The following is a 12,818-nucleotide window of genomic DNA, read 5'->3' as shown; positions in this document are numbered from 1 at the left end:
TCCTTAAGGACGTCCTTCAGCTGGCCAAATGTGGAAATTTGAACCTTTGCCAATTCACGGTTAATCCAAGCCCAAATGTTTTCAATCGGATTCAAATCTGGTGAGTATGGAGGCCACGGTATTGTCTTGATATTATTATCGTCAAACCACTCCTTTGTATAGTATGTAGTATGTGTAATAGCGCCATCTTGTTGAAGTTTCCATGGTTTATCATTGAGCATAAGCAGGTCAATTGATGGAATTAGATTGTTTTCCAGTACTTCTATGTATATTCTGGAGTTGATTCTTCCGGTGTATGTTTGGTACATACCAACACCTTTGTAATTGAAGCATGACCAGATTCCTATCGAGCCTCCTCCACTTTATACAGTCGGTCTAATGTACCTGGCGTAATACTTTTCGTGAGCCATTCTTTTGACTGTTATGTTAGATTTGCGATTAGCTTAATGATTAACTTTTTGTGAATATTGTTATTACCGTTTCGTTTTAAACCTCCAAAATTGGTATTGGTGTTGTCTGAAGAAATAGCCAAAACTTTTGAAGAAATATTGTTAGCTCTAATGCATTTAAAGATAACTTCTGATAAAATATTTGATGATTTTCCATTTACACAAACCATGTTAATCAGCTGAATTTGCACTCCCTCTTTAATATCAAAATAACGAGCCAAAATTGGATCCATTTTAACGTCCTTGTGGCTTGATGCATCAGAAAGAATTGACACATATGATGCTTTTAATAAAGCATTTTCTGAGTTAGTTTCACAATATTTATTGAACAGGTTTACAATTATTGCTTTCATATTTGTTCGCGCACAAGCAAATCTTGGATTATAAAATTTCCTAATTTGTTTTGATGTACAATCAGCACTTCTAAAGCTGTGGTTGTGTTTGATTGTGTGGAATGCAGTTGTTTCCTCTTGAATGGCTAGTATTTTTTCATTTTGACCAAAGCTTCATCAACTTTGTGATTTTGTTTGACGATATAGAAGCATCCAATGCCATTTTTTATTTGATAGATTTGCAATGATCTTCAATTGCAGCCGTCCACGACTACTAATATCAAATAGGCTTTGATATATAGTACATTTGAGGAGCTAATCTTTGATCTGCGTTAAGAAAGAAAACATTTTCTTTAAATTATCATTAAACGTGTTTAACCTTCTCTTCTTTCTATTCATTTTTTGAATTTGATGAAAAATAGTTGTAGAAACCTTAAATTACTTTTTTATGAACACTTATTTTTATAAACTTCTTATCAAAATAAATCGCAAAGCTTTATTTACAATAATTAGGGAAAAAAGACATTACAAGGCAAACAAAATTTGCTTAAAGCGAGCGCATTTTCTTTGTTGTAGTTAAAAAATCTTTCGAAGTAATTTTTTTTTCTTCTCTAATGGGAATGAAAAAAATTTTTTTTTAATATCTTTACGGCAATTAAATTCATTTAGTTTCGTGTGTTATAGTTAAGTATATTGGAATTTTATTCATTTTATTTTTTAACTATATTTTAGAAAATTCGTTAATTAAAAGTCTTTTATATAATATTAATATTTTTTGAAAGAATTTTTGTTTCTTTTTCTTAATATATAAACGCGTACTAACCCCAAACGCGCAAAACTACCGTCAAACGCTTACAGTACGCGCCTAACGCGTTTGTAGGGTCGCCTTAGATTTTTAAAATATTCATATTTCGTAAATATAAAAGAACTTAAATGAATGCGCGTAGCAATTTACGATTGATATACAATACAAATGAATTTTTTTTTGTTTTTTTAAGCTTTTTTTTTCGAGTTTTTTTTTAAGTAAAAATTTCAAGATGTAGTGCCCTATTTTTAGAAATTTACAATTACCCCTACCCCCCTAATTCAAAACATGTGTCGTTGACCCTCAAATGTACTCTTTTCAGACAGAGTCCAGTTGGTAACCCTATATATATATATATATATATATACAGATATTATATGTATTATATATAAATATATATATATATATATAAATATATATATATATATAGGTATGTGGACTGATTTTTTTAGATTGAGCATATCCTAGAATGTTATATATCATTAGAAAGCCCTTCAGTACAGTATTTTAAAGGTGAAAAAATTATTAAAAACGAGCAATTTAAACAAAAGTTATGACGTTTTTAGTAGCAAATTTTCGATATATGGATTTATTGAAGAAACTGGTTCCAAAATTTTTTTTTTTTTCACTTAAATTGTTATAACTTTGTCAAATCTTATCCAAAAGCCTATATCTTGGTATCAAAAGATAGATGTAAGAGTAGGCTACAATTTCATATAACTCTCTAGATAAAAAGGGTGTCTAGAGGGCCAGAGGGGGTACGGAACACCATCATACCTTTAAAAAAATACAAGTTTTTCACACGAAAGAGTGTTTTCCTGATAAAATATGTTATCTTTAAACACAAAAAGTTGTTCTAATTTGCTTCCATTCCATTTTCAAATATTAGAGGTCTATTTTAGATTAAAGGGTGGATGTCTTTGTCACGTTTTAACACCCGCCAAGTGAAATGTGACATTCTTATAAATACTTTAACCTAAAAAACACTGAATATAATTTGTGTTAAAAAAGTTTAAATTATATTTTCTTACTTTACAGCATATGCAAGTGGTGTATAAATTGACATTAGGGGCGGGACATGTGCCATGTCCGACGCCCCTTCCTGCCCAGCCTTCAACCTAAAAAAAAAGTTTTTTAATTATTTGAAAAAAGGCTATAAATTGAGTTTGGTGGAAAAAGAGAAATAAGTATTTAAATTATTTTAATATGTTAGTTAGGGAAGGGGCGTGTGCCACGCTCAACACCCTCCCCCCCCCCATATTTCCCCCCCTCCCTTCTTATTCAAACTTGAAAAAAATGTCAATAAAAATTTTATAAATGTTTTTAAATGTGTTTATTTAAAAAGAGAGACATAACTTTACAAATCTTTACCACATTACAATCTTTACCACATTACAATCTTTACCACATTACAAGATGAAAGTTGGAGTATCCACCCTAAAAATAAACCAAAGATAAAACTAATTTTAAAAATAATATTTTTAAAGTACAAAATATAAATTTTTAATGTACAAAATATAATAAATTTATGTCTTGGCTTTTAGTAAATGATATTATTTAAAATTCCAATATAGAAACTAAATAAATCATTTTTAACAATAGACACCACGTGAAGGTAAGCCAGAGCCGTCTATCAAAAATATTATACAGCAAGTTTTGTAGCTTGCAAAAAGAGTACTTGCAGTACTCTTTTTGCAAGCTACAAAACTTGCAGTACTCTTTTTGCAAGCTACAAAACTTGCTGTACCATATTTGCAAGCTACAAAACTTGCGGTACTCTTTTTGCAAGCTACAAAACTTGCTGTACCATATTTGCAAGCTACAAAACTTGCGGTACTCTTTTTGCAAGCTACAAAACTTGCTGTACCATATTTGCAAGCTACAAAACTTGCGGTACTCTTTTTGCAAGCTACAAAACTTGCTGTACCATATTTGCAAGCTACAAAACTTACATGTTTGCAAATAATATCTTTTAAACTTAGAAATGGTAGTAGATTAGTACTTAATAGCATTATGTAAAATTTAATATAAAAAAATTAATTGTGAAAGTGATAGGCTGAATAAATAATATGAACAACGTATTAATCAATGATAGCTTAAAAAATGTTAATAATAGTAATAACTTCAGTCTACTGCACTTTGAGGGATAACACAATACTAATGTATTAAATATTGTAAATAAGTAGAAACATAAATTCAATAATCATTCAGAAACATTTCTAAATCATAAATTTACCAGCAGAAGACTGTGCACATGTAACTAAAGATAAAAAAAGTTTTTATAAAAATTTGCAATTGATAAAAAAGGTGTGTACATGTTTGCAAATAATAGTTTATTAACTTACTAGCCGTTGTAGCTGCTAAAGATTGTAGCTAACTAAAGGTTATCAAAGTTGTAATTAAAAATAAATACTTTAATTGCCAAGATATATATATAAACATATTTAAAAGTAAAAATTTGTAAACATACCACTTATAGAAGATGTAGAAGGAACTTGTAAAGAATGTAAAGGTTGAAAATTATTTAATAAAAAATTTATATTGTAACCCTCGAAAATATGTACACACATATTAAAATGTAATAATCGGTTAAACTTACCATTTGGTGAAGACGAAGATGTAACTAAAATTCAAAATTTGTAATAAAAAATAGATATTGCAAATAATGACTTTGAAATTGGTCATTAACATATACAAAATTATACAATCTTACCAGTGGTAGGCTGTGTAGATTCAACTAAAATTAAATTAAAAATTGTACACAATATCATTTGAAATTAATTAAAATTGAGGTGCAACAACTATACTAACAAAATGAAAATAAACAATGAAAATATAACTATAAAAAATATAAAGATAATATATTTATAAGCAACATGGTTATAAACTTATTAACAAACAACAAACACAGATAAAGATAGTATACAATAAGTAAAAAACATTACCTTATGTTTTTTAAGTGTTTCTTTATATAGGAAGATATTATAAATGTTTATTAACATTTACTTATTGTTTACTATTTTCTCTTTGTGATTATGTAAATATTTTTGTAATGAATAAACCCAAAATTTATGTGACTTATACTTACGAAATCTTAAAAAATCTGCAAAAAGCTGGGTAGGATCTAAACAAGAAATAAATATTAGACATGCTTGTATAATGATTTAAACACTAATACAAAGATAAACTTTATCTGATAAACTTTATCATAAAGAAGTCACAGATAAACCTCATCACAGATAAACTTTATCACAGATAAATTTTATCATAAAGAAGTATATAATCCATACATTATAAAAGACAATAACAATGATATGTTTTATAATAAACCACATATAAATAAGTATATTACATACTTCATTAGTTTAATCTTAACAAAAAACTTCTTAGTGTTTTTAAAAAATTAAATGTTAGTGTTTTTAAAATATTAAAACTTTTGCTACTGAAACATTAATCTTTTTTTATGTTAAATAAAAATTAAATAAGGTTTTACATTAATCATTATTTATGGATTTGAAAATAGTCATTAATACTATTATTATGAATAAAAAAAATTGAACTTACTATCTGTTAGTGCAGCAAGAATATTTTTGTTAATATTGTCCATATTAAATTAAATCTAATAATATAAATCAAAATAATTCAAAATAAGATTTTTATTTGAATCGCCCCCTTATCTGGATTTCGGCCCCACCCGGATTTCGCTTACCAAAAAAACAACAACAACAGAAAAACCGAAATAAGGTACCTAAAGTCCAACACCAGTTAGACTAATTGCTTATAATTATTTTTCGTTGAAATTTGGCATGTTCATAGAAAATGCATGAAGCAAACTATTTTAACAATAAAAAAAGCGGACTCTATAATTCTTCGACTACAAATCCACTAGACAACATCAACCAAATTTTCATGCAAAATTCTCAGCAAAATACTCCATATAAAAGTATGGTAGCGATACATAATAGTTATATAAAAATTAAGCCAAACCCTTCTTCTTTTCAAAAGTTGTCAAGGTTTATGTATGTTTCTAAAGAAAACCACCTCAAAAAACCGTTTGCCTAAGGCTACCTGAAAAAAGTGGTACACTTGGTATAACACTAATTAAACTAATTGCTTATAATTATTTTTCGCTGAAATTCGGCATGTACATAGAAAATGCATGAAATAAACTATTTTAATAATAAAAAAAGCGGACTCTACATTTCTTCGACCACAAATTCATAAGAAAACATCAACCTAATATTCAAGAGCAAAATATCACATAAAAAACTTTAGTAACCGTAATAAAAGTCTTTAAAATATCAAGATTAGCTTTTCTTCTTTCCAAAAAGTATCTATGTGTATATATGTTTCTAGAAAAAAACTCCACAAAACTACGTCTGCCTCACGCTGCCTAAAAAAGAGTTAAAAAAACGAGAACCAAAATTTTAGCATAAAAATCGGTTCCGTAAATCGCGATTTACACGTACCTATATATATATATATATATATAAATATATATATATATATATATATATATATACATATATATATATATATATATATATATATATATATATATATATATATATATATATATATACACATATATATATATATGTATATATATATATATATATATATATGTATATATATATATATATATATATATATATATATATAATATATATATATATATATATATATATATATATATATATATATATATATATATATATATACACATATATATATATATGTATATATATATATATATATATATATGTATATATATATATATATATATATATATAATATATATATATATATATATTATATATATATATATATATATATATATATATATATGTATATATATATATATATATATATATATATATATATATATATATATATATATATATATATATATTATATATATTATTATTTAAGATTTTTTTAAATTATAATTAAAAAAGAGCATTGATATTTTTCCAGAGTATTTCTGAAATGAATAGACAACTTTTGCACACCCAGGCTAAACGAATTGTAAAAAAAAACTAAAATTCACTCCACCCTAATATATATACATCAGAAATACTTTTGACATTTAATAAAAAAGATTTTTTTTTCATAATAGTATAACATAATAATAATAATAATAATAATAATAATAATAATAATAATAATAATAATAATAATAATAATAATAATAATATTAATAATGATAATAATAACAATAATAATAATAATAATAATAATAATAATAACAATAACAACAATAATAATAATAATATAATAATAATAACAACAATAATGATGATAGTAATAATAATAATAATAATAATAATAATAATAATTAACTAATAATATAACATAATAATAATTAACTTTAAAAAGTATTTACAATAGATTCATGGATATGAAGCATATATACTTGATAGTATACATTTTTCTTGCTTGTGTATTATGCACCATATCATCAAATTTGGTTACAAACAAAACTATTCCAGTTGTAATATGGCACGGAATGGGTAAAAATTTCTTTGTTTATATTTTTGTAATCTTGATGTATTAGGAAATTTAATATTGAGTTGAAGATAGATGAAAGCTGTTGAAGTATTTTCTTTTTGTGTCAAGGTGATTCATGTTGCAATCCTTTAAGTATGGGAAGCATAAAGAAAATGATAGAAACAAAGATTCCAAACATTTATGTACTTTCATTAATGATTGGAAGTAATATTATTGAGGTTTGTGATTTCATTAGTTGTATATATAAACTATAAAGAAGATTGTCATAGGATGTTTACTAACTCTTTCTACCTCAAAGCACAATTAAATTGGGGTTTTTATATCAGAGCCTTCCTTATTTTTGGACAAGTTTTGTTACAGTGTTTTTCTAAGCAAAGTAATTAAATTATTTTTATTACTTTGCTCAGAAAATAATTAACAAAGTAAAATTATAATACTTAATACAAAATTAAGCATAACCAAATAAATTATTCTTTTTTATTACTATTTTTTTTAAGTTGGGCAACATTTTTCTTTAGCTGTATTGCTGAGTATCATTTGTATCTATTCCATATTTAGTGTCAGTGTGCACTCTTGCCTGCTTGTTCAGCATACACATCCAAACTATATTTATAATGTTGGAGGAAAGATAAAGATGACAAACAAGTATATAGACTTTCCAGCTTACATTTAATTGGTGTTCAAAGCTCATGCAGATTAAGTTGAAAGTTTTAAAATGAATCTTCGAAGTCTAAATTGATTCAAGTTACAACTAAGGCTGTGCTCCTTAAGTTAATCTCTAAATTATCCAAGTTGTTTAAAAATCTTTGTGCATTATTACTATCTAACCTAGTTCCATGGTAACTTCGCAACCTGATTTTTATCCATGAATCAAACCTAGGCTGTATAGAAAGTAAAATCTTTACAAATGTTGAAATAATTCCAATAAAACTTTGAAGCTCTGGAGTTGGGATAGTATATTTTAGCAATGTTTCTGGAGGCTCATCAAGGTATTTCGTCAAGAATTCAAAAGTGAGCAATCACCCTTACTTCAAAGGTGTGCAAGTTTGCCATTGTGACTTAGACCAAATAATGAATTCCACATTCAAGATCAAAGGCCACTGAATATTTATCATTTTTTAACCTCAGTGGAGTCAGAAGTATGTTAAGGTTTCCATTGTGCTCAATAACAACTTCTACCACAGACAAAATTATAGATCCTTTACACCAGTATCATAAGGCTTTTTTGAGCTTAAATGTTTGTCTAAAGAATCAAAAACATTTAAATACATTTTAGAAATTTTGTCTCGAATCTGCTTAAATTCTTACTATACTGAAGTAAAGATATAAATTTCTTTCTTTTATTGTGTAAAGATCTGATGTATTTCTAACAAATGCAAGGCTGTGCATTTCCTCTCCTGATATAAATGTTTCTTTTTTGACACCATAGAATTCTGACAAGAATAGTGCAGTCCAAAAACTTATTGTGAGAGTGATAGTTTTTATGATTTAGTTCAGATATTTCATTTTCTTAAAAAGAGTATCATTTTTTTTCAAAAATATTTTCAACAAGTAAATCAATAGTTTTTATACTTAGCAGTTAGTTTCAATAATGATGACGACGATTACGATGATGATGATGATGATGATGATGATGATGATGATGATGATGATGATGATGATGATGATGATGATGATGATGATGATGATGATGATGATGATGATGATGATGATGATGATGATGATGATGGTAATGATGATGATGATGATGATGATGATGAGCAATGTGTATTATTGGTTATATTAATTTTAAATATTTATTATATAATATTTATTTAAAAAAGAATAGCATTTTTTAGGATACTGAAAATGGTTTTCTCTTAAACTCAAACACTCAAGTTGAACAAGTTTGTCAAAAACTTTTATCTGACCCAAACTTAAAAAATGGATACAATGCTTTAGGATTTTCTCAGGGCGCGCAGTTTTTGTATGGTTTTGTAATTACTATATTTTGTTTGTCTTTATTTTTATTGGTTGTTTTATATTTTGCTGACAAGTTTTACAGTTATATCATTTTACAGTTATATAACTTATTTTTAATTTTTTAATTTATAGGCGAGCAGTTGCTCAGAGATGCCCATTTCCACCAATGAAAAACTTGATTTCTTTTGGAGGTCAACATCAAGGTTATTACTCTCATAGTTTTGTTTTAAGTTTTTTACTAAGTTTTAACATTTGATACAATATGCATGACACTGACTATATATGATCATGGTTTGATCTCTCTAGAACTATTATGCTTCATCATCAGAATCCCCCTATCATCAAACCCCTTACAACTACCTTAAAGCTGACTGAGACTCTTTCTGTGATTTTCTTTGTGATGGCCCTTGGGTAGAAATCTTTTGTCTTCCTGCTGGCAAATTTGCTTCTGACATAACTTCTTGGATTTAGGCTGCCATGGAGTCTTTTATTCCCTCTTGACAATTTTCTCTGATTGTGCTGCTGTAATTTCCAATAGTAACAATTACTTCCATATCTATTGCCAAAATAATTCTCGAGAAAGTAGACGTCTATTACTAATCTTAGGGATAATCTTTTTCTGGAATTCTAGATATTTTCTTAACTTTTAGTTTTTCTGAATATCCAAAACGTTTTCCATACATACAAGTTTAGGTGTATATTTTTGTAATATACTTCTTTTTTAAGTTTTTTTACTCATCACTCATATAAAGCTAAGAAAAGTTTGGAAAAAAAAAAAAGTAACAATTCAGCTGGAATAACAATTAAGTGGAAAATATATTGCAGATATTTTCCGGGTAATTTACCCAAATAATTTTCTGGATTTTTTAAAATATGGTCTAGATGATCTATGATTTCTAGAAACCATTGTAAAAAGATTTTTCCTAATGCCAGAACTCACTATTCTCAAGTCACAAAATCTCGCATTTCATCTCCAAAATTAGGCTCAAGAGACTTTTGGAGAACTTTAACAGTGTCTATGATAAGGAAAATCTGTTATTCCTCCCCTCTTGCATGGCTTTTGAATTGTTTGCTAAGAACATTGCTGAATTGTTTGCTTAGAACTTTTCATCAATCTCATCTCTTGATTCCACTAATCACATCCTACCTGATATAGCCGACAAACAGGTTGATCAATTGTTTAACATTTGTGTCACTCAAGCTTCTGTATCTAAAGTGATTTCCTGTTCTTCTACAGCATCTGTTATGCCTATTTCAACAATTCTGGAGAGCAATCTCTCTGAATCTGGTTAGCATGGGTCCTGATAATGTCAACCTAGCTGACCCATGATCGCTACTTATATGGGATGATACCGTACACACTAAGGTACCCTGTGATGCAAATTTTGAAATCTTTTAATTTTGTCTGCATAAAATAATTTAATTTGAATGATAAAATTAAGTGAAATTTTGACTTTATAGTGTGACAATAAAAAAATCTGTAAAGTTAGAACCACTTTATTTAATTTAATAAAAAATTGGTGCAAATGTAGTACATGGCCGCACCAAACTCTGAATAAAATTTCAGCTGGATTGGTTCTTTGTTAAGGATTTATAGCAGTTTTAGTTTATATTATGTTAGTTTTTTGCTGTTTATACCTCAAAAGTCACCAAATATTCTGATATTCTGTCACTATTTTCAAAATTTTGGTCTTTATTTACAAAATAATCTTAAATAATAGTGAATGTTCTACTATGTAATACCAACAGTTTTTGTTATATTGTTTTATTGCTACAACTACCATTTTCATTTTTTAGACCAAAATATTGTTTTGCTATTTAAAGTGTGGTCTGACTTGGTTTGTGCATTGCATGAAAATATAAGCATTTTCTAAGGTATAAACTACTTTCAAAATGCAAGAAAATTTTAAAAAATGGTTGAAAAGCTTTTATAAAGATACTTACATAAAAAAAAAAAAAAAAAATTTATATAAGATAACTAAAATAATTGACAAATAAAAAGTTTAGAGGGCCAGTCAGAGGTTTGAAGGGGCAGTCAGAGGAAACTTTTATGAAAAGAATCTTTTGAAGTAAAAATATTCTTTTGAAGTAAAAATCTTTTGTAGGAATGTGTTATCAAATAAAATCTAAATTGTCAATAAGTATGACAAGTGGCATTAATTTAAATAATTATTTCCTTTAAAGGAAAGAATTATGTAAGAATTATTTCCTTGTGATTTAAGTAATAATTTCTTTGATTTTAATTGTTTGTAGTTAATATTATTTGTAGGTATGTTAATGGGTTGTTATCCAATATAAATGCAGGTTAAATTTTGTTAATGGGATAGTTTGTTTTAGTAAAGTTGGATTTAGTGAATTGCCACAATGCCAAGTCAAGCAAGGATTCACAACGAAAATCGAAAATTTGTGTGCTTGCTCTGTTTGAAAAAATGTTAAAGACAGCTTACTTTTCCGAAGCAGATTGAATATGCCATCTCTACAAGACAAAGATCAATATCAATGATTCTTGAGTACCACAAGGACTCTGCAAATAGTGTAAAACAATTTTGTCCAGGAAACAAGATAGAAAAGAAGTTTACTCTTTTGTTTAGTTTCAATTCAATACCAAGAAGACTTAAAACAAGAGATACAATATGTTATTGCCTAATCTGCCAAATTGGCCATTCAAAACTGCAAAAGAAACATCCTCTTGAAGTGCTAAGCACCATTGAGAAAAAACCAAATGTACGTTGCAGCATGTGCCTCAGCCTTTTAGGAAAAGGTTTGCCCCACCAATGCTCTCAGATAAAGTCAAATAAAGGGAAAATCTTTAATCTTTAGCAGCAAAAGATGCCAGAGCAGCCAAAGAAATTGTGTTTTAAGTTATTTCCAATAAAGAATTATCCCCTGAAGAAACTATTCAACATGCTAAAGCATCTGGTAAGCCCCCACTTGCAATTACTCCAGCTAAATATATATACCCCAGCTAAATATATATACTTAAATAATTTTTACAAAGAAAATTTTCCGAAATCTTGTCTCTTTAAAAAAAAAGACAAGATTTCGGAAAGTATATTTTTGGTGGATATTTTGTTAAGCTCGGAATTAATGGTGGTAAAGATTTTCTCAAGTTTTGTCTAAGCGTTATTGATACTGCATTAAGGGTTGGTACCAGCTCATCGCATCAAAGGAATGGCAAAGACACTGGAGTTAAGAGACAAATTTTTGTTGCAGTATCAGAAGATTTGCCAGAAGCTCATTGTACAAATCTGGTCACAGGGTAATGCAAATGGTGTTAAGCAAATTTTGGCTTGCAAAAAAAAATTGCAAATGAAATTTAAGGTCTTCAAACCCCCTCAAGTATGCACCCTTGCACATTGTGCTAAATCTAGAAACTGGGCTTTTCAGCAATCTGGTGGGATTGTTGCTCATGCAAAGTTGTTTGGCAAGTCATTCGAAAGCCAATCGTCAGTATGCCTGACAATGTCCTGATTTTGGTAATAATCCCACCAATGCAATTGTATCTCCTTATAGGAGTTGTCAATTATCTTTTCAAGATACTTAAAACTGCTTGGATAGAAGCTGTTAAGTGGCCAGCTGCCTCACATATAACTGAGCCTGTATCATGGGGGCCAGTTCAAGGGTAATGAAATGTGCTCCAGCAACTTGTTGATACAAACTCGGTTCCCAATGTTCTTCATATAATTGAAGCATTCAAAAGTTTAGTTGTAAAAGCTTTGGATTTATCCTTCAGCCAGATTTTGCTGAACCAATTGAAAA

The 12,818-nt window shown here is 27.8% G+C and overlaps 1 protein-coding gene across 1 annotated transcript in view; it reads left to right on the top strand.

Moving 5' to 3' along the window:
• The first annotated feature begins 6,940 nt into the window (after window positions 1-6,940).
• Window positions 6,941-12,818, top strand: part of LOC100204442 (palmitoyl-protein thioesterase 1) — an 18,340-nt gene continuing 12,462 nt past the window's right edge. The window contains exons 1-4 of the mRNA XM_065812977.1: window positions 6,941-7,099; window positions 7,206-7,315; window positions 8,936-9,063; window positions 9,192-9,262. Of these exons, the coding sequence (XP_065669049.1) occupies window positions 6,982-7,099; window positions 7,206-7,315; window positions 8,936-9,063; window positions 9,192-9,262 (427 nt within the window). The 5' untranslated portion in view covers window positions 6,941-6,981. The remainder of the gene's footprint in view (window positions 7,100-7,205; window positions 7,316-8,935; window positions 9,064-9,191; window positions 9,263-12,818) is intronic.

Source organism: Hydra vulgaris, chromosome 12 (genome assembly GCF_038396675.1).
Source record: "Hydra vulgaris chromosome 12, alternate assembly HydraT2T_AEP".
In the NCBI taxonomy this organism is placed as follows: domain Eukaryota; kingdom Metazoa; phylum Cnidaria; class Hydrozoa; order Anthoathecata; family Hydridae; genus Hydra; species Hydra vulgaris.
This window is presented reverse-complemented; position numbering and strand designations above follow the sequence as displayed.